General features: G+C 49.7%; 3 protein-coding genes across 3 annotated transcripts; all 3 read right to left on the reverse strand.

The window, feature by feature from the left end:
- Positions 1–1,014: 1,014 nt before the first annotated feature.
- On the reverse strand, positions 1,015–1,739 carry LOC109760012 (Bowman-Birk type wound-induced proteinase inhibitor WIP1). The gene is made up of 2 exons (XM_020318848.3): positions 1,573–1,739; positions 1,015–1,402 (listed from the first exon to the last, which is right to left on the reverse strand). Exons 1-2 carry the CDS (start codon positions 1,652–1,654, stop codon positions 1,194–1,196), a joined length of 291 nt encoding a protein of 96 aa, XP_020174437.1. The 5' UTR covers positions 1,655–1,739; the 3' UTR covers positions 1,015–1,193.
- Positions 1,740–10,257: 8,518 nt separating this feature from the next.
- Positions 10,258–10,947, reverse strand: LOC109760010 (Bowman-Birk type wound-induced proteinase inhibitor WIP1). The gene is made up of 2 exons (XM_020318846.3): positions 10,776–10,947; positions 10,258–10,680 (listed from the first exon to the last, which is right to left on the reverse strand). Exons 1-2 carry the CDS (start codon positions 10,864–10,866, stop codon positions 10,484–10,486), a joined length of 288 nt encoding a protein of 95 aa, XP_020174435.1. The 5' UTR covers positions 10,867–10,947; the 3' UTR covers positions 10,258–10,483.
- Positions 10,948–11,554: 607 nt separating this feature from the next.
- LOC109760009 (uncharacterized) lies at positions 11,555–16,207 on the reverse strand. Its single transcript, XM_020318845.4, has 7 exons — positions 15,826–16,207; positions 14,784–15,378; positions 12,771–13,350; positions 12,570–12,670; positions 12,411–12,491; positions 12,187–12,314; positions 11,555–12,057 (listed from the first exon to the last, which is right to left on the reverse strand). Exons 2-7 carry the CDS (start codon positions 15,336–15,338, stop codon positions 11,916–11,918), a joined length of 1,587 nt encoding a protein of 528 aa, XP_020174434.1. The 5' UTR covers positions 15,339–15,378; positions 15,826–16,207; the 3' UTR covers positions 11,555–11,915.
- Positions 16,208–22,391: the final 6,184 nt, after the last annotated feature.

Raw genomic sequence — 22,391 nt, forward strand, 5'->3', positions numbered from 1 at the left:
AACAACAACAACTACTACTACTACTACTACAACTACTACTACTACTACTACTACTACTACTACTACTAGTCCCAAACAAGTTGGGGTAGGCTAGAGGTGAAACCCGTAAGATCTCGCAACCAACTCATGGCTCTGGCACATGGATAGCAAGCTTCCATGCACCCATGTCCATAGCTAGCTCTTTGGTGATACTCCAATCCTTCAGGTCTCTCTTAACGGACTCCTCCCATGTTAAATTCGGTCTACCCCGCACTCTCTTGACATTCTCCGCACGCTTTAGCCGTCTGTTATGCACTGGAGCTTCTGGAGGCCTGCGCTGAATATGCCCAAACCATCTCGGACCATGTTGGACAAGCTTCTCTTCAATTGGTGCTACCCCAACTCTATCATCATTTCGGACTCGATCCTTCCTCGTGTGGCCACACATCCATCTCAACATACGCATCTCCGCCACACCTAATTGTTAAACATGTCGCCTTTTAGTCGGCCAACACTAATGTGCAAACGAAATACAAATTGGATTTTGGACCCAAAAAATGCAATGGATTAAAATTAGAAGTCAAGAGAAAAGGCATGGGAGGTGTTGTGGGTGAACCGTGCTATCTCTGCCTGTCTCATGCAGGAATTCACAAGGGATTAAGCTTCAAATACATGCAGGGGTCTAAACACATGCATGTGACGAGTCCACTTTACTGATCATGGGCGCAATCATGTGGCCCAAAATCCACGTGTCCTGGCCCTTGTGTGCCACGAATGGTTGTCCACCGAGAAGGATCCGTTCGTCGCTGCACTGGACAGTACAAACGTCAGCCGTGTATCTTTTGGTGCAAAGCCAGAGTTTATCCTTATGTTGGAAACGTTGGAAAAAATAATTATTCCGACTCGCACCGAGTGTGACAATCGTACATACATGCTTGAGCACCGAGAAGGTTCCGTTCACCGCTGCGCACTGGACAGCACAAATGCATCGCACAAATAAACTGTTTTTTATTTGATTAAGCAGAGACGCATATATAAACTGATACCCGTGTTTATTTATTTACTTAAAAAGCAACATCAAATATATTATTATTATCTCTCAAAGGAAAGAGAAGGCTGGGCATGGCTCTGCTCATCTCATCTCATCGGAGCCTTTTTATTTTATGTTTTGGCCGCAACATCGATCTCATCAGTGTCTGAGGGAGCTGGAGCGATCAGTGCTTTTTGCACGGCGGCGGGCAGGGCGTGGGCGTGTCGTGCCCGTCATAGACGGGGCGTCCATCTCCACACCGGAACGTCTTCACGGGGCTCATCTGCACCACCTGGCAGTTGGCGCAGCCGCGGCGGCACCTGGGGCCGACGTCCTCACAGAATTGGTACCCCGACCAGGAGTTGCAGTTGTCGCAGCACTTGGGGAAATTGTCTGCACGAACCGCATGTAATCAAATCTCAGTCTTGCATGCTAACTGGATTCGCATCAGCTAATTATCACATGTATGTACAGCATAAGCTAAGATCTCAACGCCATCGATCACAAAGATGCAATCAGACGTTGTTGCGGCCGGGACAGAATATATACTGGAACGTACGTACCTTTGGCGGCGGCCTGTGAGAGGATCCCCATGACCATGACGGTCTGGAGGACCAGGATCGCCACCAGCGTGCTGCTCTTCATCGTTGGTTGGTCCTAAACTTGTGCTCTCCCAGTCCTGTCGATCTGCTCGTGGAATGATGGTTTTGTTGTGCTAGTGTGTGTCTGGCCAAAGCTACAAGCAACTCTCTCTATATATATAGCATGCCAGTTTTCGGCGTCATCTATCAATTGTTATCTAGGAGTAGGTGGATAGGTGTCTGGGAAAAACTTGTTTGACTCCCGGCTTAGCTTGGTCTTCTAGTATCCTTTTTCCCTGGCTTGGACCTGTTAGGCATCAGGACACTACAAGACCACAGAGATTGACTCCCAGACAGCTGAATTATCACGACAGTCCACAGAGATGGAATCCCAGTTACTGAATTATCACGACAGCCCACAGAGATGGGGCTGCTTCCAGTGGATTATCACGACAGTCCACATAGATAGTCTCCCAGTGAATGAATTATCACGACAGTCCACAGAGATGGACTACCGGTGAATTATCACGAGTCCACGGAGATGGACTACCAGTGTATTATCACGACAGTCCATAGAGATGACTCCCAGTGACTTATCACGACAGCCCACAGAGATAGACTCCCAGACAGCGGCTTCCAGTGACAGATCAGAACACAGAACAAGAGTACAATGAAAAACAATGATGGATAACGAGCGAACTCAACTCATACCCCATCATGGCCAACGCCTTAGCGTCAAGCCCGCCTTCACTGTACACAATGCATGACTAATCTTCCACTTGTCACATACATAAACCAGACTCTTTTGCACGGCTCAGCTACTACATAGTGTACATCCATGAGGACCAACAAAGGAAACCAGCAGCAGGCACCTCAACATCATCCGTCATCGCACCATTCATGCACCATCCACCACACCTCCCATAATCTCTTATATCTTTTGAACCAAAAGTCCAAATTAAGTTCCATTTGCATATTTGTGTTTGTTGCGACGCGAACTTTCGAATAAGACCAATCTTGAGTACATTATGACAAGTTCTAAAAAAATCCAAGGTTTACATATTCAAACTTGGGAGTGATAATATTAAGTTTTTCTTACCGCATTTTACCTACAAGGCATACCCATGCCGCGCTCGCGTCGCTCCCAGGGGGGCGGCACTGTAGACGGGCAAGTTGGCAATACAATAGTCGTTGTATTGATGGGGTGCTGGTGCACGTATATATCAGTACAGGATAGGCATCAACCTCAACTATACATAACTAGGAGGTGGTCCACAACACATAATACATGCAACACAAATACTCAACATCCCCCCGCAGTCGAAGCGTCGTCGGAGACACAGAGACTGGACCGAAACTACTCGAAGACGGGAGTAGGCAATCCCTTACTCATCACATCAGCAAACTGTTGCGACGTCGGAACATGGAGAACCCGAACACGACCAAGGGCAACCTGCTCGCGCACGAAGTGAATATCGAGCTCAATATGCTTCGTACGTCGATGGTGCACCGGGTTGGCGGAGAGGTAAACCCCGCTGACGTTATCGCAGTAGACAAGAGTGGCCTTGTGAACGTCACAAAACAACTCCTGGAGTAGCTGACGGATCCAAGAGCACTCGGCCACGGCCCGATACTCTGCCTCGGCGCTGGAGCGGGAGATCGTGGTCTGCCGCTTCGATGACCAAGAGATCAACGAGGGCCCAAGGTAGACGCAATAGCTGGACGTGGAGCGTCGAGTGTCGAGGCAGCCAGCCCAGTCGGCATCCGAGTAGGCCACGATGTCGGTGAAGGCGTAGGCCGTCAGGGTGAGTCCCAAAGACATAGTGCTGCGTATGTAACGGAGAATACGCTTCACCAAGGTCCAATGAGAGTCACGCGGAGCGTGCATGTGGAGGCACACCTGCTGGACAGCGTACTGCAGGTCGGGTCGAGTCAGCGTCAGGTACTGTAAAGCACCAACAATGGAGCGATAGAACGCTCCATCAGACGTGAGAGACCCCTCTAGAGCAGAGACCTTCGCCTTCATGTCGACGGGGGTGGGCGCCGGCTTGCAGTTAAGCATACCTGCACGCTCTAGAAGCTCGTGGGCGTACTTCTGCTGATGCAGAAAGAAGCCGTCAGCCCGACGGGCCACCTCGATGCTGAGGAAGTAGTCCAGAGGCCCGAAGTCCTTGAGGGCGAACTCATCACGAAGACGAGCAGTCAGCCGCTGAAGGAGATCGGGGGCGGATGCCGTGAGGATGATGTCGTCGACGTAGAGTAGCAGATGTGCAGTGTCAGCTCCCTGATGATACACGAAGAGGGAGGCATCGGAGCGAGTGGACCGAAAGCCCAGAGACTACAGGAAGGCTGCGATACGCTGGTACCAAGCCCGAGGCGCCTGCTTCAACCCGTAAAGAGACCGGGAGAGCAAGCACACGAAGTCCGGATGCTCGGCGTCGACAAAACCGGTAGGCTGCTCATTGAACACCTGCTCGGCGAGATGGCCGTGCAAGAAGTCATTGGAGACATCCAACTAGTGCACAGGCCAGGTGCGCGAGACCGCCAACTGGAGCACGGCGCGGATCGTACCCGGTTTGACAACCGAAGCGAAGGTGTCAGTGAAGTCCACGCCCGCGCACTGCCGAAATCCACGAACCACCCACCGAGCCTTGTAGCACTCGAGAGAACCGTCCCGGCGGGTCTTGTGGCAGAACACCCACTTGCCAGTGATGACGTTGGCACGAGGGGGTCGCGGAACAAGATGCCACGTGCGGTTGCGCTGCAGGGCGTCGAACTCCTCCTGCATCGCTGCGAGCCAGTGGGGATCCCGAAGGGCAGCGCGAGCAAAGGCGGGGATGGGTGACGGCGTCGACATCGAGGCAGCGCACACATACTCGTCGGAGGAGTTGCGTGTGCTCGGCTGAAGCACGCCGGCCCGAGCACGGGTCGTCACGCCGAGAGGCGCGGCAGCGGCGGCGGGGGCCGCGCGGCGGAGGGGCCTGCGGCAGCGGTAGGGGCCACGGTGGCGGGGGCCGTGGGAGCAGACGAGCCGGAGGTGGCATCCGAGCCTGCAGCAGGGGTGGCGACGGGTGAGGTGGAAGTCCAGCCCGTCGGCGTCGTCGGGGTGGCGGCACCAACCGGGGTGGAGGGCGGGGTGGCCGCCGCGGCGCTGGGGTGGGAAACCCGATCGGGCTCAACCTTTGAGGAGGGAGCCGGGCACCCAGGGGTTCGGTCAGACTCGACCTCGGGGGAAGTCGAGAGCCCGGGCGACGACGGAAGGTGCCGGGAGGAGGGAACCACTGGGGACCGCCGTGCATCGCTCCAAGCAGGGGGCGCGGGGGTCGGCACCGGAGGGGCCGCAGCTGGAGAAACCTGAAAAAAAGGAAACACCATCTCGACAAAATACACGTGCCTCGAGGTGTACACACGATGAGTGACAGGATCATAGCACCGGTAACCTTTGGTGTTAGGGGGATAGCCAAGGAAGACGCATGGGACGGAACATGGCGCGAGTTTGTGTGGCATGGTGGACGCGGTGCTAGGGTAACAAAGACACCCAAAGATGTAGAGACCGTCATAGGACGGCGGTGTACCGAAAAGAAGGTGGTGAGGGGCGTAGTTCCACCGAGGGCGACACGAACGAATGTTAACTAAAAGAGTGGCGGTGGCGAGAGCGTCGGGCCAAAACCGAGCGGGCACGTTAGAGTGAAAGAGTAACGTGCAAACGCAGTCATTAAGAGTGCGGAGGATACGCTCGGCGTGGCCGTTCTACTGTGAGGTGTAAGGGCAAGTTAGATGGAAGGTGGTGCCGTGAGAGGCGAGAAGTGTGCGAAGAGCAACGTTGTCAAACTCTTTTCCATTATCAGTTTGGAGTGCAAGTATGGGGCGACCGAACTGGGTGGTGACATAGGAGTAAAAGGTGGTGAGTGTGGCTAAAGCATCAGATTTACGACGAAGAGGAAAAGTCCACACATAATAAGAATAATCATCTAAAATCACCAAGTAGTATAGACAGCCCGTGTTACTCGCAATGGGAGACGTCCAAACATCACTATGAAGTAATTGAAACGAAAAAGTGGAAACTATAGTAGACGCGCTAAAGGGAAGATGAACGTGCTTGCCCAAACGACAAGCCGCACAAGTATGCTCGTCGAGCTTATTACATGAGAAAAAAAACTCCTAAGAATCTGACGCAAAACGGCAGGGTTGGGGTGGCCCAAGCGAGCATGCCAAAGGTCGACGCCGGCGGTGAGGGCGATGGGTGTGGAGGTGGAGGCGCCGGCGTGCATGGGATAGAGCTCGTCAGGGCTATCACATCGGTGAAGCACCATCCGGGTACGGGCATCCTTCACAGAAAAACCAACACCGTCAAATTCAATAGTAAGTGGATTCTCACGAGTAAGACGACGAATGGAAACTAAGCTAGTGACTAAGTCAGGTGAGACAAGGACATTAGACATAGTGATAAGTGTGAAACTAGAAGAAAAACTAGTACTACCGACATGAGTGATAGGTAAAGAAGAACCGTTGCCAACGATGATACGAGTGGGTGTGTTGAGTGGAGTGGAAGGGGATAGGTCACCGGGATGAACTGTCATGTGCGCAGTAGCACCTGAGTCCATGTACCAGTCGCCTCCCAGGAGGGCGGGGTCCCACGGTGCAGGTACCGGTGGCGCCTGGGCGGGCGCGCCATAGCCACCGAGGGGTGGCGGCGCGAGGGGAGCACCGTACGGCTGGTAGGGGCATCGAAGAACACCTGGTGGCCCGCAGGGCGGGGGCCAAGAAGACCCGGTGCAGGGGCCCGCGGGACGGGCATGTGATAGGCGTGGACAAGGCGCTGAAGTTTGTTATCGGTGAAGAGAGCGTTGATCTTGGCCCACACGGCGCAGGTGTCGTCATCCTCGACGACAACCGTGTGGAAGATGTCCTTCGAGACGGCCTGGTAGAACCATCGGATGATCGTGGCCTCAATGGCAGACCACTCCGGATCACCCCGCATGTACTTGCTATCCACAGAACCATCGATGTGCTCGTTGAGGTAGTACTCGTGGAAGATGAGGTTGAAGTAGGTCTTCCACGCGTAGTATGACGTGCTGGAGCTGTCGAGGTGGATAGGGACCTAGGCCTCTATGTTGAGGTCACGGATGGCGGCGGCGGAAAGCTCGGGGCTGGCGAAGGAGTTCGACGAGCGGGCCATGGAGGAGCCCGGGGAGGAGTCCATGGGTGCGGCGTCGGCGGTGAAGGGCGGCGGCGGGTAGGGTTAGGGTTCTGGTGGCGGTTAGGGCAGCGGCGGCGGTGAAGTGCGACGCTGCGGGGGCATGCGGCTGCGGGAAGGAGGGAGGGCAGCGGCGGCAGGAGGGAGAAGCGGCGCGGGCGGCGGCCATCGGCGCGGCAGGGGGGCGAAAGCGGGGCGGCACCAGGCTGCGGCAGCGCGGCGGGAGAGGGGGAGGTGCGCTGTGGTGGTGGGGTGCGGCGGCGGCTCGCGCGAGGGGGCGCGGCGGCGAACCCTAGGGGAGAACCGAGAAGGATGATACCATGTAGACGGACAAGTTGGCAATACAATAGTCGTTGTATTGATGGGGTGCTGGTGCACGTATATATGAGTATAGGGTAGGCCTCAACCTCAACTATACATAACTAGGAGGTGGGCCACAATACATAATACATGCAACACAAATATATACTCAACAGGCACGGGCGAAACCTAGCCGCTGCCCCCGTTCCCCACCTCCGCCCCAACCCCCCTCGCTACCGCCACGTGAGACCGACTGGCAAAGCCCGCTCGGCGTTCGGCAGCGGTGGGGACTTCTCCTCGCGAGGCGCGTAGCAGCGGCCCTGGATGAGGCTATGCGACTGGCGGAGACGCCGGCGCAAGCAAGCCGGGCCGGCGGCCATGGGTAAGGTGGCGGCGCCGCTTCTCTCCTCCTCCCTCGTTGGGGTCGTGTGGGGCAGTGCTGGGGACAGCCGCCGTGGATCTGGCGCCTGGATGCGGGATCTGTCGGTGGAGGTGCCCAGGCGAGTGGCTCCTGCGGCTACACGTCTGGTTGGTCGAGCTGCGATGGTGGCGGCATGCTGCAGCTCCTAGACGGCAGCGCGGCAGCGCCGCGTAGGTGGATGTGCTGCGGTGTGCGGCCGAGTGGTAGACAGGGCTTATGGCGGTGCTCTGCTCGTGGTTGCCGCAGTGCGGCTCCGAGTCAAGGTGGATGTGGTAGCGTGCTCTGGCCGTGTGGGCGGTGGCATGGGCCGGTTGTGCTGCTGGTGAGGGTGGCGGCTCCCTGGATCTGTCAAGGGCTACGGCGCCGTGGACTGTCCTCGCGGCAATCTGGTGACGGTGGCTCTCGTAGTGCTCTGCATGAAAGTTTTGCCCGACTTGGTCGGTGCCGGCGACGGCGACATTCTATTGCATCGTTTCCATCTTGGTGGCGTCGTCGAGGAGACTCGATCCACCTCCAACCAATGGGACCTTGTCTTTCGGGTGAAAACCCAAATCTAGTTTGTTGGATCGGATGGTAGCGGTGTTTTCTTGCGTCGCCTATCTTTCTTGGAGGCGTCTTTTTTGGAGACAAGGTCTGGTTGGCGCTTGTGCCTTTTGTGTTTCTGGTGGGATGCCGAGGCAGTGGAAGTCGGAGCGGCGGCTCTGGGCGGTGGATGTACGCTGAGGCGGCGGCCTCGGATGGCCATGCAACGATGGCCCTATGGGGTAGGTCTGCTACTTTGCTTTGCATGGGCGGCGAACTGGTGCTGCGGGGGTAGCGAGTTCATCAGCTCGGTCGACGCGGTCTAAGGGGTCGGCCTGACTAGAAGTCGGGGCGGCGGCCCCGAATGTTTGGCGCAAAGTTCGTGGTCTGCGGGTGGTTGTCTCGGGTAGCAAGGACTACAAGGCGCATGAGCCGTGCGGCGTTGTGGCTCACGTGCGGGCGGCGGACTTCGGAGCGGCGGCTCCGGAGTTGGGTGCGTGTGTTTGTTGCGATTGTAGCCTTGTGTTGTGTGGTCGGCGAGGCTTCGTCGCTTGTCCGCTTGCTAGCAGACGGCAAAGAACTGGCAGACGGCAAAATCCCTGATTCCAGTAATGTAGTTTTCCTCATAAACGGTCCACTCTCTTAGGTTTTTGATCCGGTTTCCCTTATAAAGTGGATCAACTCTCTTCTTCTATAATGCAATGCTAGAGCTCCTGGCCCTCTGACGAGGTTCCGTCAGAAAAAAAATTACCGAGTCTCATTGCTTTTAGGGTTCTAGGTTTAGAGTTTAGGGCTTACAGTTTAGTTTTAAGTTTTAGTTTTAGAAACTAGGTTGTGTTTGGCAGCTCAGTTTTTTTTATGTATTTGGATAATACTATGGTTTTATCACAAACCATAGTTTTCAAAACTTTGAGGTGTTTGGCTTCAACAAATACCATAGTTTTATAAACTGTGGTATCTCAAATACCATGGTTGTTTGTGGTATTTAAGAAGTCTTGACCACTTTTTGCTAGGCTGAAGAAGAAGAAGAAAATATGGTTTTTAGAAACTGAATATTCGTTGACTAGGCAATTGAATACCGAGGTTTTAGATTACTACGGTTTGGAAGAAACTCCCCTTGCCAATTGATTCTGACTTGTTTTATCGAGAGCAGAGGCGAATTGTGCAAAGGCTTGTAACTCCGTGAATTGCGCTAGTTCCAATTTTGATTTGCCAGCTACTTGTTTCATGGCTTTAATTTGAGTCGTGGATCCTACTCTGGAAACAGAAATACCCACATTAATAGCGGGTCGAATTCCGGCATTGAATAGATCCGCAGATAAGAATATTTGTCCATCTGTAATGGAGATTACATTAGTAGGAATATAGGCGAAAACGTCTCCAGATTGAGTCTCAACTATTGGTAAAGCGGTCATACTTCCTTCGCCTAAAAGAGAATTTAATTTAGCGGCTCTTTCTAAAAGGCGTGAATGCAAATAAAAAACATCCCCTGGATAAGCCTCACGGCCGGGAGGTCTTCTTAATAGAAGGGACATTTGGCGATAAGCTTGTGTGCCAAACTAGGCCTTAGGGTTTAAATTTGTGTTTCAGTTGAAGTTTTGAAACTTGGTGAATGAGAGTGAATTTATCATTCATTCTTATCAAGTTTCAATAGTTGAAACTTGGTGAAGTTTCAAAAACTTGTCCAAACATGTTGAAGAGTGGCCTTCTCCAAAGCCCCCGTCACAACTAACACGAATGTGCAAACGAAATACAAATTGGATTTTTTATCCAAAAGATACATTGGCTTATAATTGTGAAGTTAGGAGAAAAAACATGAGAGGTGTGGTGGGTGAACCGTGATTTCTCTGCCAAAACCTGTATCATGCAGGAATTCGCACAGGATTAAGCTGTAAGCACATGACCTATCCACTTTACGGATCACGATGCAATCATGTGGCCCAAAATCCGCGTGTCCTAGCTCTTGCGTGCCATGAACCGTCGTCCACAGAGAAGGATCCGCTCATCGCTGCACGGACAGTACAATGTCCGCTGTGTATCTTTGATGCAAAGCCGGAGTTTATCCTTATGTTGGAAAACATAATTATTCCGACTCGCACAGAGTGTGACAACTGTACATATATGCTTGACCACCCAGAAGGATCCGTTCACCGTTGCATTGGACAGTACAAATATATCGCACAAATAAACTGATTTTCATTCGATTGAGCAGAGACCATACATAAACTTTTTTTTGAATCACTGTAATTTATTAAACAGTCTCAACTAACTCGGAGCCTACCAGCGCGACATGGAACCAGGTTTTACAAAGCTTATTTATTTATTTATTACGGAGCAACATCAACTATATACTGTATATTTCTCTCAAAGTAGAGAGAACGACGACAGTTGTTGCTGTTTATTTTATATTTTCCGGCCCGACATCGATGTCACTGTGTGATGAGGTGGAGCGATCAGTTCTTTTTGCACGGCGGCGGGCAGGGAATGTACGGGAAGGCGGAGCGTCCATCTCCACACCGGAACGTCTTCACGGGGCGCGTCTGCACCACGCGGCAGTTGACGCAGCCGTCGCGGCACTTGGGGCCCACGTCGTCGCAGAATTGGGCCCCCGACCAGGAGTTGCAGTGGTCGCAGCACTTGGGGAAATCGTCTGCACAGTCCATGGAATGGAATCAGACGTTGCTGCGCGCGGGACAGATAAGTAATTGGAACGACGACGATAAGCATCAGCAACGTAGTACGTACCGTGCGCGTCCGCGGGCTGTGAGTGTGCGAGGATCCCCATGACCATGACGGTCTGGAGAAGTAGGACCGCCACCAGCGTGCTACTCTTCATCGTTCGTTGGTTGCTCCTAAACTTGCTCTTCCCGGTCCTGTCGATCTGCTCGTGGAATGATGGTTTTGTGTTGTGCTTGTGTCTGCCCAAAGCTGCAAGCAACTCTCTCTATATATAGCATGCCAGTTTTCGGCGTCATCATCTATCAATTGTTATCTACTAAGTTGATAGGTGTTTGGGATAAACTTGTTTGACTCCCGGCTTAGCATGTAGTGTCCTTTTTTTTTTTGCGGGGTAGCATGTAGTGTCCTTTCCCTGGCTTGGACCTGTTAGGCATACATCTCCAATTCCCAGTGCATGCACCTATTTTCTCCGTCTTCCGATTCTTATATCAAATTCAAGTTTTCAATAGGAAAAAATAAACCAAAGCTGACATGACGCCCGTGGTCATTATCATTACCAGGTTCCAGCACAATTCGTCTACAAGGCTGCAGCACAACCTGCGCAGAACAGGACGCTACAAGACCACAGAGATGGACTCCCAGGCAACTGCTTCCAGTGAATTATTATGACAGCCCACAGAGATGAACTACCAGGGAATTATCACGACAGCCCACAGAGATGGACTCCCGGTGAATTATCACGAGAGTCCACAGAGATGGGACTCCCGGTGAATTATCGCAGACAGTCCACAGAGATGGACTCCCAGACAGCTGCTTCCAGAGACAGATCACAACACCGAAAAGAGTACAACGAGAAACAATGATGGATAACGAGTTAACTCAACTCATACCATCATGGCCAACGCCTTAGCGTCAAGCCCGACCATCACTGTACACAATTCACAACTAATCCTCCACTTGCCACACACATAAACCAGACTCTTTTGCACGGCCCAGCTACTACATACATACATCCACGAGGACCAACAAAGGAAACCAGCAGCAGGCACCTCAACATCATCTGTCATCGCTCAGTTTTCAATCCTCAGACTAGCAAAGGCAACGCAAAAACGGCAAAACAGGCAGGGCATTGGGTGAGATGCAGTTCTCCAGCTCCTCCATGTCCGCCCGCGGTTGCGCGTTACTTGCACCATCGACTCTGTAGAATCAGCACGCCATCGTCCCAGCGCCTCCCTGGACGGCCTTGTAGCACTCCAGGCTGCAGAGCGGGAGCTTTGTCTTGGAGTCACGGTACTTGTAAGGGTTTGGGCACGAGGGGCCTGCGCACTTCTCCCTTGGAGGTGGGTAGCTGGAGAAATGAAAGCCAAGCCAGGGGTGTTGAATGTAAGCACACATTACCACAATGAGAATCAAAATGATGTAGTCACTCACAAATGATGCATGTGAAATAGCCAGAGAAGTAGGCATTGTATTTAACCTGATAGGTTTGGAGTTAAATATGCTAGGAAGGCCCATGGTATCAGGGAATGTAATAACTGTTCCTTCTGGTCGCATTACGCACTGGATGCAGCTTCTTTTATATTCCTCGAATTTTGCTTGCTTTTCCTGCATGGCAAGAATGAGAAAAAAAAATGATGCAATTGCCATTATAGCTAGCAAGGGAAGAAAGGACAGCTACTATACAACTCCGATGTATTGTACCTTGTCTTCACGTTCTTTCTGCTTCCTCTCTTCCTTCTTCTTCTCGGTGTCAATCCCCAATATTTTCCTCATTGCTTCAGCCTGTACAGTAGGGACCATTAAAATTGGGTAACCCAACATAAAAAAAAAAGGAAGCTATGAGCCAGAAGAAAAACAAACCTGTTGCTCTCTCTCTGCCTTCTCTACTTGCATCTTACGCCTCTGAGCCACTTCTGCTTTTTTGGCCTGTATCTCCACGTCTGAAAGCTTATCCTTTTGCCCTGCAGCATTAAATACCAAGACCATTTAGCATTTTATCTGAGATACAGCACATTAGTTATCAATAAATATACTCGTATTAACATAGTCTAGGAACTGTACTTCTAGATGATGGAGCAGCTGGTAACCCGTCGGGAAATTCAATCATGCTTTCACCATGGCCACCCCTGCCTTGGAGGGCTCGCTGCCTTGTTGTTAGGCCAGGAGCTTCAATCTTTACACCCGATGGTGAATCAGCTTCAATTAATCTATCAGACTCGTCCAACCCAAATTCCTCCTCTACAATAAAATCACTGGTATCCTCCAGTTTCACCTTCTTCCGAACATCTCTGCTAAATTGTGACATGGTGAAGTCGTTGTCCACTTCATAAGGAGTGCTCTTATTTTTAGAAACCTTGGATAGCTTCTTTTTCCTGAGACCATCCTCACCATAACCATAAGCTAGAGGCTGGTCAGTAGCCATGGGCTGTTCTGGTGCAGCTTTAGCCACTTTAAGTTTCTCAAGATAACGTAACTCACGGTCTTCATCATCAGAATCAAGAGTTCGCTTCTTAGGGACCCTTTTGCTTTTGCGAACCAGGTCAGAAGATGGTGAAATGTCATGCTTATCTCCACGTTTTCCATCAACGTGATTACCATGACTATCCTTTCTTGTGCTGTGATGTTTCTGCTCACCAGAATCCTATAAAAAGAAGGGACCCACTTAGAGCACAACAAAAAATGAAAACAGGCAGTTTGCAAAGCTATCAACATAAATTAAATATAGTACTTCATATTTACCATTTCAGTCAAGATACCTAAGAGAAACCAAAACAGGGTAATTTGCAAAGGCATATACAGGATAAACCATAACACGGCATTTTGCAAAGGCATGGATAAGGTAAACCATAACTGGGCATTTTGCAAAGGCATAGATAAGATAAGGCAAACCATAACAGGGAATTTTGCAAAGGCATGGATAAGGCAAACCATAACAGGGAATTTTGCAAAGGCATGGATAAGGCAAACCATAACAGGGCATTTTGCAAAGGCATAGATAAGATAAGGCAAACCATAACAGGGAACTTTGCAAAGGCATAAATAAGATAAGGCAAACCATAACAGGGAACTTTGCAAACGCATAGACAAGAGAGTTGAATCAACAGCAAAACAACATTGACCCATTGGCATTTAAGATTACTTCACTACAGCAAATACTACCATTCCGATAACCGACAAAAGAGTAGTCGTTATAAATTAAATATAGTACCGACAAAAAATGAAACGGGCAGTTTCAGTAGCTATCAACATAAATTAAATAATAGCACCTCATATTTACCATTTCAGTCAATCAGATACCTAAGAGAAACCATAACAGGGCATTTTGCAAAGGCATATACAGGATAAACCATAACACGGCATTTTGCAAAGGCATGGATAAGGAAAACCATAACAGGGCATTTTGCAAAGGCATAGATAAGATAAGGCAAACCATAACAGGGAATTTTGCAAAGGCACAGACAAGAGAGTTGAACCAACAGCAAAACAACATTGACTCGTTGGCATATAAGATTACTTCACTACAACAAATACTACCATTCCCACAACCGACAAAAGAGTAGTCGTTATAAATTAAATATAGTACCTCAACATAAATTAAATATAGTACCGACAAAAAATGAAAACGGGCAGTTTTCAAAGCTATCAACATAGATTAAATAATAGTACCTCATATTTACCAGTTGAGTCAATCAGATACCTAAGAGAAACCATAACAGGGCATTTTGCAAAGGCATAGACAAGAGAGTTGAACCGACAGCAAAACGACATTGACTCATAAGCATATAAGATTACGTCACTAGAGTAAATACTACCATTCCGACAAGCGACAAAAGAATAATCGTTGTTACAGCTGTATCAGTCTTATTTTCACATCGGCAATAATTGGATGGGGTTGAGTTATTTCATCTGAGCTCTAAAATAAGTGCATTGTACTACTATTAAATGACAAGTAAAAGCATCTCTCACCAATTACCTACAGACAATACTTAGTTCTATTTGAAAAAATTAAGCAAGTTTCTATATGATAGCATATTCCATTTGCGCAGGTTTCTCCGTTAAGTAGAAACAACAAACCTTCTGCTTTTGGCGATGGAAAGAGACATCCGATGTGCCAGGCATGCCAACGTCAACAGGCTCTTGTTTCGGTATGATTCGGTTAAGTCCGCTGACCTTGAGCTTAACTTTTCTCACCCTATTTTCCACTGGCACAGGGGTGTCCCTTGAGGACAACTGCGAGGCATCAGTCGATCCAGAGTTTCTTGAGGAGGCCAGTGCAAGAACACCATGAGTAATATGCTTGGCATCGTTGGGCTTGCTGCTCCGATTGTGGACAATATCATTATCGCCTGCAGATCCCTCCTCTTTCTTTATCTTCTTGGACAGGGCATTCCTATGGTGGGTGGAGCCCCTACCTTCAGACCCATTGAGGTACAGCTCCTTGCGCCGGTGCCCGCTGGCCTCGGCAGCAGCCTCGTCTTCTGGGGAAATGCTCCGCGAAGGCGCGCAGGATATGTCCTTGTACTCAGAAGCAAGCTGCTCCTTGGGCCTCGGTCTCCTGGACGCCACGCTCCTGGGCCTCTTCATCACCGCTTCTGAGGCGTTCAGCGCAGAGTTCCCGAGCCCATCCATGGCGGAACGCGCCTATCTCCGGACCAAGGCCGCGCTGTACCTGCGTGTATTGAAATGAAACACCACATCACAACCATGGTACCATATAGACAGTAATTGCAGCTAGCCAGAAGATACATCAATGAACCAAGCAACCAGGCCGACAGAAACTGCGAGAGCCCCGTCCCCGAACCCCACCAAACAGGATAGCGGCAAGAGCATATGCCCGAACCCTGCTAATCAGGATAGCGCAGCAAGAGCATATGCGTACACCGAGAGAAGCAGCGGCGACAGCAGGTTGGGACCTCGAAACCGCGCCCAGAACGAGCACGGGACCGCCCACGGGCGCGCCGGCGAGCAACTCGGACGGATTCGGAACCCGCGCGTGCACCCCAAAAACCCCCAAAACCCTCGGTGCGAGCAAGCGCGCGGCGGGCGGAGAAGAAACCAAATGGACCGGAATCGGCGGCGGCAGCGGGCAGGAACCCTGGGTAGAGCGTGTCGTTACCTCGGAGGGGAGCGGCCGCCGGCGCGGCGCGGATTGGGGCGGCGGCGAGGGGGTGGGGGGCTAGGGTTAGGGTTTGTGTCGAGACGGAATGGTCGGGAGAGTATTTGGGCTGGGCCCGTGCGGAGTGAGGATGGATGGTGTGCCGAGGGTGGGGGGGGAGGGGAGGGGGGATGATGCGGGCGGGGGGGAGGAGAAGGGTGGAGGCGTGGGGCTCGTTGGTGGGCGACGCGTAATTCTCTTTCTCCCATCTCATCTCTCTTCTCTTCTAGCGGAACGGGGAGTAGCTTTGCCTTTGCCCTCGCCAGCGTTCCGCTCCGGTCTCGTCTCCCTCCTCCGCCTGCCTGCCGCTTCAGTTCACGGCGCCCGTGCTCTCCCTCTCAATGGACTTCTTGCATTTACGCCCTTAGATTATTATCTCTCAATGGAGTCCGTTTGGCTCCTTGGACCAATTCTTTCTTGCCACCCAACCATGACGCCAAATCCGTGACATATACACATGGTGTCACTATAGCTATTGATGCAGTGCGCGTAGATCATGGGCTTCTAGCGATGGAAAAAACCGATTCAAGTGCATTGACGGTAAGTTTGAGGAACGTTTGCCATGCACTCGTACTTTCCGTCTCTCGAGCTCCTCCAGACGAAACACCCCCCCCCCTCATCGGCCCCTCCCCTTTCTCTATCACCCGACCTTCATTGGCGTTGAGTACTTTCCGTCTCTCGAGCTCCTCCAGACAACTCCCCCCCCTCATCGGCCTCTCCCCTCTCTCTCTCTCTCTCGACCTTCATTGGTGGTGAGTAGGGACCCCTTGCTCCCCTAGTTGTACTGGTTAGGTTTTGTCCCTTGATTACGTCATTTATGGCAGTTTCTCAAGTTAAGAAGTTGTCGTCGTCGGTCTTCGCCTACCGTTGGTCTTTGTCCTTCAATTCGATCCATCAACCCTTTGGTGGATTCTCATTGCAGAAGACCACATACGTGTGATCGCCTTTCTTGAGGGGGTGGGGGTTAACCTAAGTCCATCGGGTCTACATCTTTGAGATCTAGTTCTTTTATCCCTTGTCGATCTTGCTTGTCTTTGGTGAGGCGGTTGTGGTGGTGGCACCCTTAGCCGATAATGTGTGTATGTTTATCTTTCTTTTACCCCTAAATTAAATCCCCTACCATTGGTTTCTCTAGATGTCGAAGTTGATCTTCCTCTTCCTTTATTTATTCCTTGGCAATCCTTCGATGGTTCTTCTTGTCAACTTCCTCCCCGTTCGGAGGAAGGTGGTTTGGCCGTTGAGCATGCATTTATTTCCTTCTCATCCTTCACATGCGCATGAGAATAATGTCCTTCTTCTTGAACATAGTTGAGGGAGTGACCCCCTAGTTCAAGGCTTGACTGGATGTTGGAGTTCCCTGGATGGCTCCGGTGTGTTTTCTCAACTTCACTCTTGCAGCTACGATTGCTGTGGAGCCAGCGGCCAAGTGTGGATATTAGGGTGTGTTGAGAGCCCTTAACGAAGTCCCCATATTGCCGACAACAGACATAGGTTTTCACTTGTTGATGACGTTTCAGCATTAATCGATGGCGGTTCTTTCTTGCCACGCTAGCCAGACAACCTTGTTGTTTACACTAGATAGAATAGAAGTGCCCATTTTCCACGTGTTGTGATTCAAGATAATCATTTTCACTACAACTTAGTTAAAAGTCTATACTGCATTAGAGGAATTAGCAAAGGGCCCCGTGCATTGCTACCAGCGGCGAAGCTAGACCCGGAATGTTGGAGTGGCAGAAGGTAGCGACTGCTACAAAACACAAAATTAATTGAAGTGGCATACTACTTTTTAATTATGTAGTACACCGTGGTAGGTGCGATTTATAATAGCGTCGCACAGCATCATTATGGTGTTCAACTAATATGCATGGCAAACAATGCAAAGTGTCCACTTATATGTGACAAAATATGCATCGTCACTGAATTAGTTACATAAACATATGGTGACGCTATAGCTGGTGATGTAGTGCGCGTAGATCATGGGTTTCTACCGATAGAAAAATAGATCCACATGCATTTATGAGAAGATTGAGTGAACTTTATAATGCCCTCCTTATTCTTTCCACCTCCGGAGCTCCTCCAGAACCCCCCTGTCGGTGTCAAAACCGGCAGATCTCGGGTAGGGGGGCCCAAGTTGTATGTGTGCGGATTGATGGTAACAATAGACAAAGGGACACGATGTTTACCCAGGTTCGGACCTCCTTAATGGAGGTAAAACCCTACTCCTGCTTGATTATATTCGATGGGTATAGGGGTTACAAGAGTTGATCTACCTCGAGATCGTAGTGGCTAAACCCTAATTTGCCTAGCCTGTCAATTTTATGATCCTGCCTTCAGTCTAAACCCTCCGGTTTATATAGATACCGGAGGGGCCTAGAGTTGTACAAAGTCGGTTAAACAGAAAGGAAACAATATACCCGGACACCTAAATTTGCCATCCACGTACACAGGAGTCCCAACCGGACACGAGAAGTGGTCTTCTTCCTTGTATCTTGACAGCCCATTAGTCCGGCCCATAATGAACAGACCGAACGTCCGAGGACCCTTAGTCCAGGACTCCCTCACCCCCCCCCCCATCATAGCCCCCACCCATCTCACTCTTAACTTTCACCGGTGGTGAGTAGGGCGACCCCTTGCTCCCCTAGTTATAGTATTTAGGATTGTTTTCCTTGATTACGTCATTTATGGCGCCTTCCCAAGTTAGGAAGTTGTCGTTGTCGATCTTCGTCTCCTATTGGTCTTTGTCCTTCAATTCGATCTGCCAACCCTTTGGTGGATTCTCGCCGGAGAAGCCTACGTACAAGAGAAACATATGCACACTACCCAGTTCTTTTATCCCTTGTCACTCTCGTTTTTCTTTGGTGAGGTGGCCGTGGTGGAGCCACCCTTAGCCAATAGTGTGCATATATTTCTCTTTCCCTTGCTCCTAAATTAAATCCGCTAACATTGGTTTCTCTGGCAGCGGTCAAACTGAGGAGAACGGAGGGCCCCTTTTCATAAAGTGTAAGGTTGTGAAGGAGCTATGGCGCGGTCTGGAGTTGGAAAAAAGTAACTTGGAAGTTTCTCGGGTGTGCATGCAATGATGGACTCTTTATGGGGGCTACGTGAAAATACTAGCGTCCAAATAGTCACCCTTTGGTGGAACTGGTGGAATAACATAAACAAAGTTCGCGAAGGTGAGATGTCGGTCCCAGTGAATGAAGTGATCGAACGAGTATGTGTTGATTCCATGGAATGTATGCAATATTTCATTCGAGGAGAAAGGGTGACAATGCAGTGAAGTGGAAACCACCTGATGACAGTATGCTCAAGGCCAATCTCAACGGGGCCTATACACCTGGAAATAACTGTGGTTGTTGGGGTATGGTCGTCAGAGATATAATGGCCAGGGATGACTTTGTGAACAGGTGCATGATGCATTTGGTGTTGAATTGTTGGCTATGTCCGCAACGGTCCAAACTGCGGCACATCTTGGGGCTTAGGGTGATCTTCAAGACGGATACCCAACTCCTAGCTGATGCGCTCAATCTTCGGAAGGTGGATTCCTCACCTATTGCAGCAGTCATCAAAGACACTAAGTATCAACTCAAACCATGGTTCTCCAAGCTTAGTGTCAATGTATGTCGTAGAGGTGCAAATTCGGCAACTCATGAGCTTGCACGTATTGGTCGTTTATGTTTGCCAAAAGATAGTATTGGTTGGAACACTATTGTACCGCCCAAAGTGGCTAAATATGTCTTAGGCAATCCGACTGAGCAGCGTTGATTTACAAAGCTCCGCTTTAGCTACAAAAAACAATACTGAGTGTCCACTTATATGTGACAATATATGTACCGTCACAGAATCGGTTGCGTATACACATGGTGTCATTGTAGCTGACGATGCAGTGCGCGTAGATCATGGGCTCCCAAGGATAGAAAAATAGTTCCACGTGCATTGATGAGAAGATTGAGGGACCTTTTTAACGCCCTCCTCATTCTTCACACCTCCAGACCCCCTCTTCACCCCCTCCTCTACGACCCCTTGCTCCCTAGTTGTGTGGTCCGGTTTTCTGTTCCTTGATTATGTCATTTATGGCAGTTTCTCAAGTTAGGAAGTTCTCATCGGAGGCCTTCGCCTAATGTTGGTCTTTCTCCTTCAATTCGATCTGCCAACCCTTTGGTAGATTCTCGTTGGAATATCCTACGTACATGCGATCGCCTTTCTTGAAGGGTGCGGGGGGTAACCCAGGTCCGTCGAGTCTAGATCTTTGAGATCTAGTTCTGTTATCCCTTATCGCTCTTGTTTGTCTTTGGTGAGGCGGTCCTGGTGGTTTCTCTGGTTTTACTCCTAAATTATTTTACTGCATATGTGATTGGCCTATGACGTCACCCTTAGCCTATGACGTGCATATGTTTCTCTTTATTTTACTCCTAAATTAAATCACCTACCATTTGTTTCTCTGGTTTCCAAAGTTGATCTTCCTCTTCCTTTATTTATTCCTTTGGCAATCCTTCGATGGTTCTTCTTGTCTACTTCCTCCTCATTCGGTGGAAGGTGATTGAGGCGTTGAGCATATATTTCTTTCCTTGTATCTGGCCCTCCCCATCCCAAATTTCTCAAGTGATGTTTTCTCATCCTTCAAACACATGAGAATAACCTCCTTCTCATTGAACCTAGTTGAGGGAGTAACCCCCAGATTGAGAGTTTGCCCATATGTCGGAGCTTTCTTCGTTGGCTCCCGTGTGTTTTACCGGCTTCATTCTTCAGCTATGGTTGTTGTGGAGCTTGTGACCAAGTGTGGATGTTAGAGTGTGTTGAAAGCCCTTAACGGCTCCCCCTCTTGCCGATGACAACCATAGGTTTCACTTGTTGATGACGTTTCAACATTAATCAATGACAATTCTTTCATTCCACACTAGATAGGATAGAAGTGTCCATTTTCCATGTGTTGTGATTCAGGATCATCATTCTCACTAAAACTTAGTTTCAAGTCTATACTACATTACAGGAACTAGCAAAGTGCCCCATCCATTGCTACCGGTGGCGGAGCTAGACCAAGAATGTTGGAGGGGCAGAAAGCGGTGATTGCTATGGAACACAACATTAATCGAAGTGACATACTATCTTATAATTATGTAGTATGTCGTGCTAGGTATGGTTTCTAATCGAGTTGCAAAGCATCACTATGTCGTTCAACTAACATGCATCGCAAACAATACCAAGTGTCCACTTATATGTGACAAGATATGTACCATCACCGAATTGGTTACATATACACATGGTATCGCTATAGCCCATGGTGCACTGCGTGTAGATCATGGGATTCCAACGATAGAAAAAAATAGTTCCAGTGCATTGATGAGAAGATTGAGGGACATTTTTAATGCCATCCTCATTCTGCCCACCTTTAGAGCTCCTCCAGACCACCCATTTCATCGTCTCTCTCTCTCTCTCTTGGCTTTCACCGACGGTGAGTAGGGCGACCCCTTTCTCCCCTAGTTGTGTAGTTAGGTTTTTGTTCCTTGATTACGTCATTTGTGGTAGTTTCTCAAGTTAGCAAGTTCTCATTGTCGGTCTTTGCCTAATGTTTGTCTATGTCCTTCAATTCGATCTACCAACCCTTTGGTGGATTCTCGTTGGAGAAGCTGCATACGTGCGATCACCTTTCTTGAGGGGGACGGGGGTTAACCCAGGTCCCTTGAGTCTAGATCTTTGAGATCCAATTTTTTTATCCCTTGTCACTCTTGTTTGTATTTGGTGAGGCGATCGGGGTGGTAGCACCCCTAGATGTAACGTGTGTATGTTTCTCTTTGTTTTACTCCTAGTTAAATCCCCAACCGTTGGTTTGTTTGGTTTCCAAAGTTGGCCTTCATCTTCCTTTTATTTATTCCTTTGGCAATCCTTCGATGGTTCTTCTTGTTTACTTCCTCCTCGTTCGGAGGAAGGTGATTGGGGCATTGAGCATGTATTTCTTTCCTTGTATTTGGCCCTCCTGATACGTCTCCAACGTATCTATAATTTTTGATTGTTCCATGCTATTATATTATCTGTTTTGGATGTTTAATGGGCTTTAATATGCTCTTTTATATTATTTTTGGGACTAACCTATTAACCGGAGGCCTAGTGCCAGTTTCTGTTTTTTGCCTATTTTAGAGTTTTGCAGAAAAGGAATACCAAACGGAGTCCAAACGGAATGAAACCTTCGCGATGATCTTTCTTGGACCAAAAGCAATCGAGAAGACTTGGAGTCAAAGTCTAGAACTCCACGAGGAGGCCACGAGGTAGGAGGGCGCGCCCCCACCCTCGTGGGCCCCTCGTAGCTCCACCGACGTACTTCTTTCGCCTATATATACTCTTATATCCTAGAAACATCAGGGGGAGCCACAAAACCACTTTTCCACCGCCGCAACCTTCTGTACCCGTGAGATCCCATCTTGGGGCCTTTCCAGGCGATCTGCCGGAGGGGGAATCGATCACGGAGGGCTTCTACATCAACACCATTGCCTCTCCAATGAAGGGATGTCTTCTTCTCTCTCTTTGATTCTCAA

Source organism: Aegilops tauschii, chromosome 5 (genome assembly GCF_002575655.3).
Source record: "Aegilops tauschii subsp. strangulata cultivar AL8/78 chromosome 5, Aet v6.0, whole genome shotgun sequence".
In the NCBI taxonomy this organism is placed as follows: domain Eukaryota; kingdom Viridiplantae; phylum Streptophyta; class Magnoliopsida; order Poales; family Poaceae; genus Aegilops; species Aegilops tauschii.

Excerpts from the sequence above, each read along its gene's own strand:
- LOC109760009 (XM_020318845.4), bottom strand. The coding sequence starts at position 15,338 with ATGGATGGGCTCGGGAACTCTGCGCTGAACGCCTCAGAAGCGGTGATG. Across the intron at positions 13,351-14,783 it reads TCCATCGCCAAAAGCAGAAG|GATTCTGGTGAGCAGAAACA; the intron begins GTTTGTTGTTTC and ends TTCTTTTTATAG. Across the intron at positions 12,058-12,186 it reads TTTAACTCCAAACCTATCAG|CTACCCACCTCCAAGGGAGA; the intron begins GTTAAATACAAT and ends TCATTTCTCCAG.
- LOC109760010 (XM_020318846.3), bottom strand. The coding sequence starts at position 10,866 with ATGAAGAGTAGCACGCTGGTGGCGGTCCTACTTCTCCAGACCGTCATG. Across the intron at positions 10,681-10,775 it reads ACAGCCCGCGGACGCGCACG|ACGATTTCCCCAAGTGCTGC; the intron begins GTACGTACTACG and ends TGGACTGTGCAG.
- LOC109760012 (XM_020318848.3), bottom strand. The coding sequence starts at position 1,654 with ATGAAGAGCAGCACGCTGGTGGCGATCCTGGTCCTCCAGACCGTCATG. Across the intron at positions 1,403-1,572 it reads CTCACAGGCCGCCGCCAAAG|ACAATTTCCCCAAGTGCTGC; the intron begins GTACGTACGTTC and ends CGGTTCGTGCAG.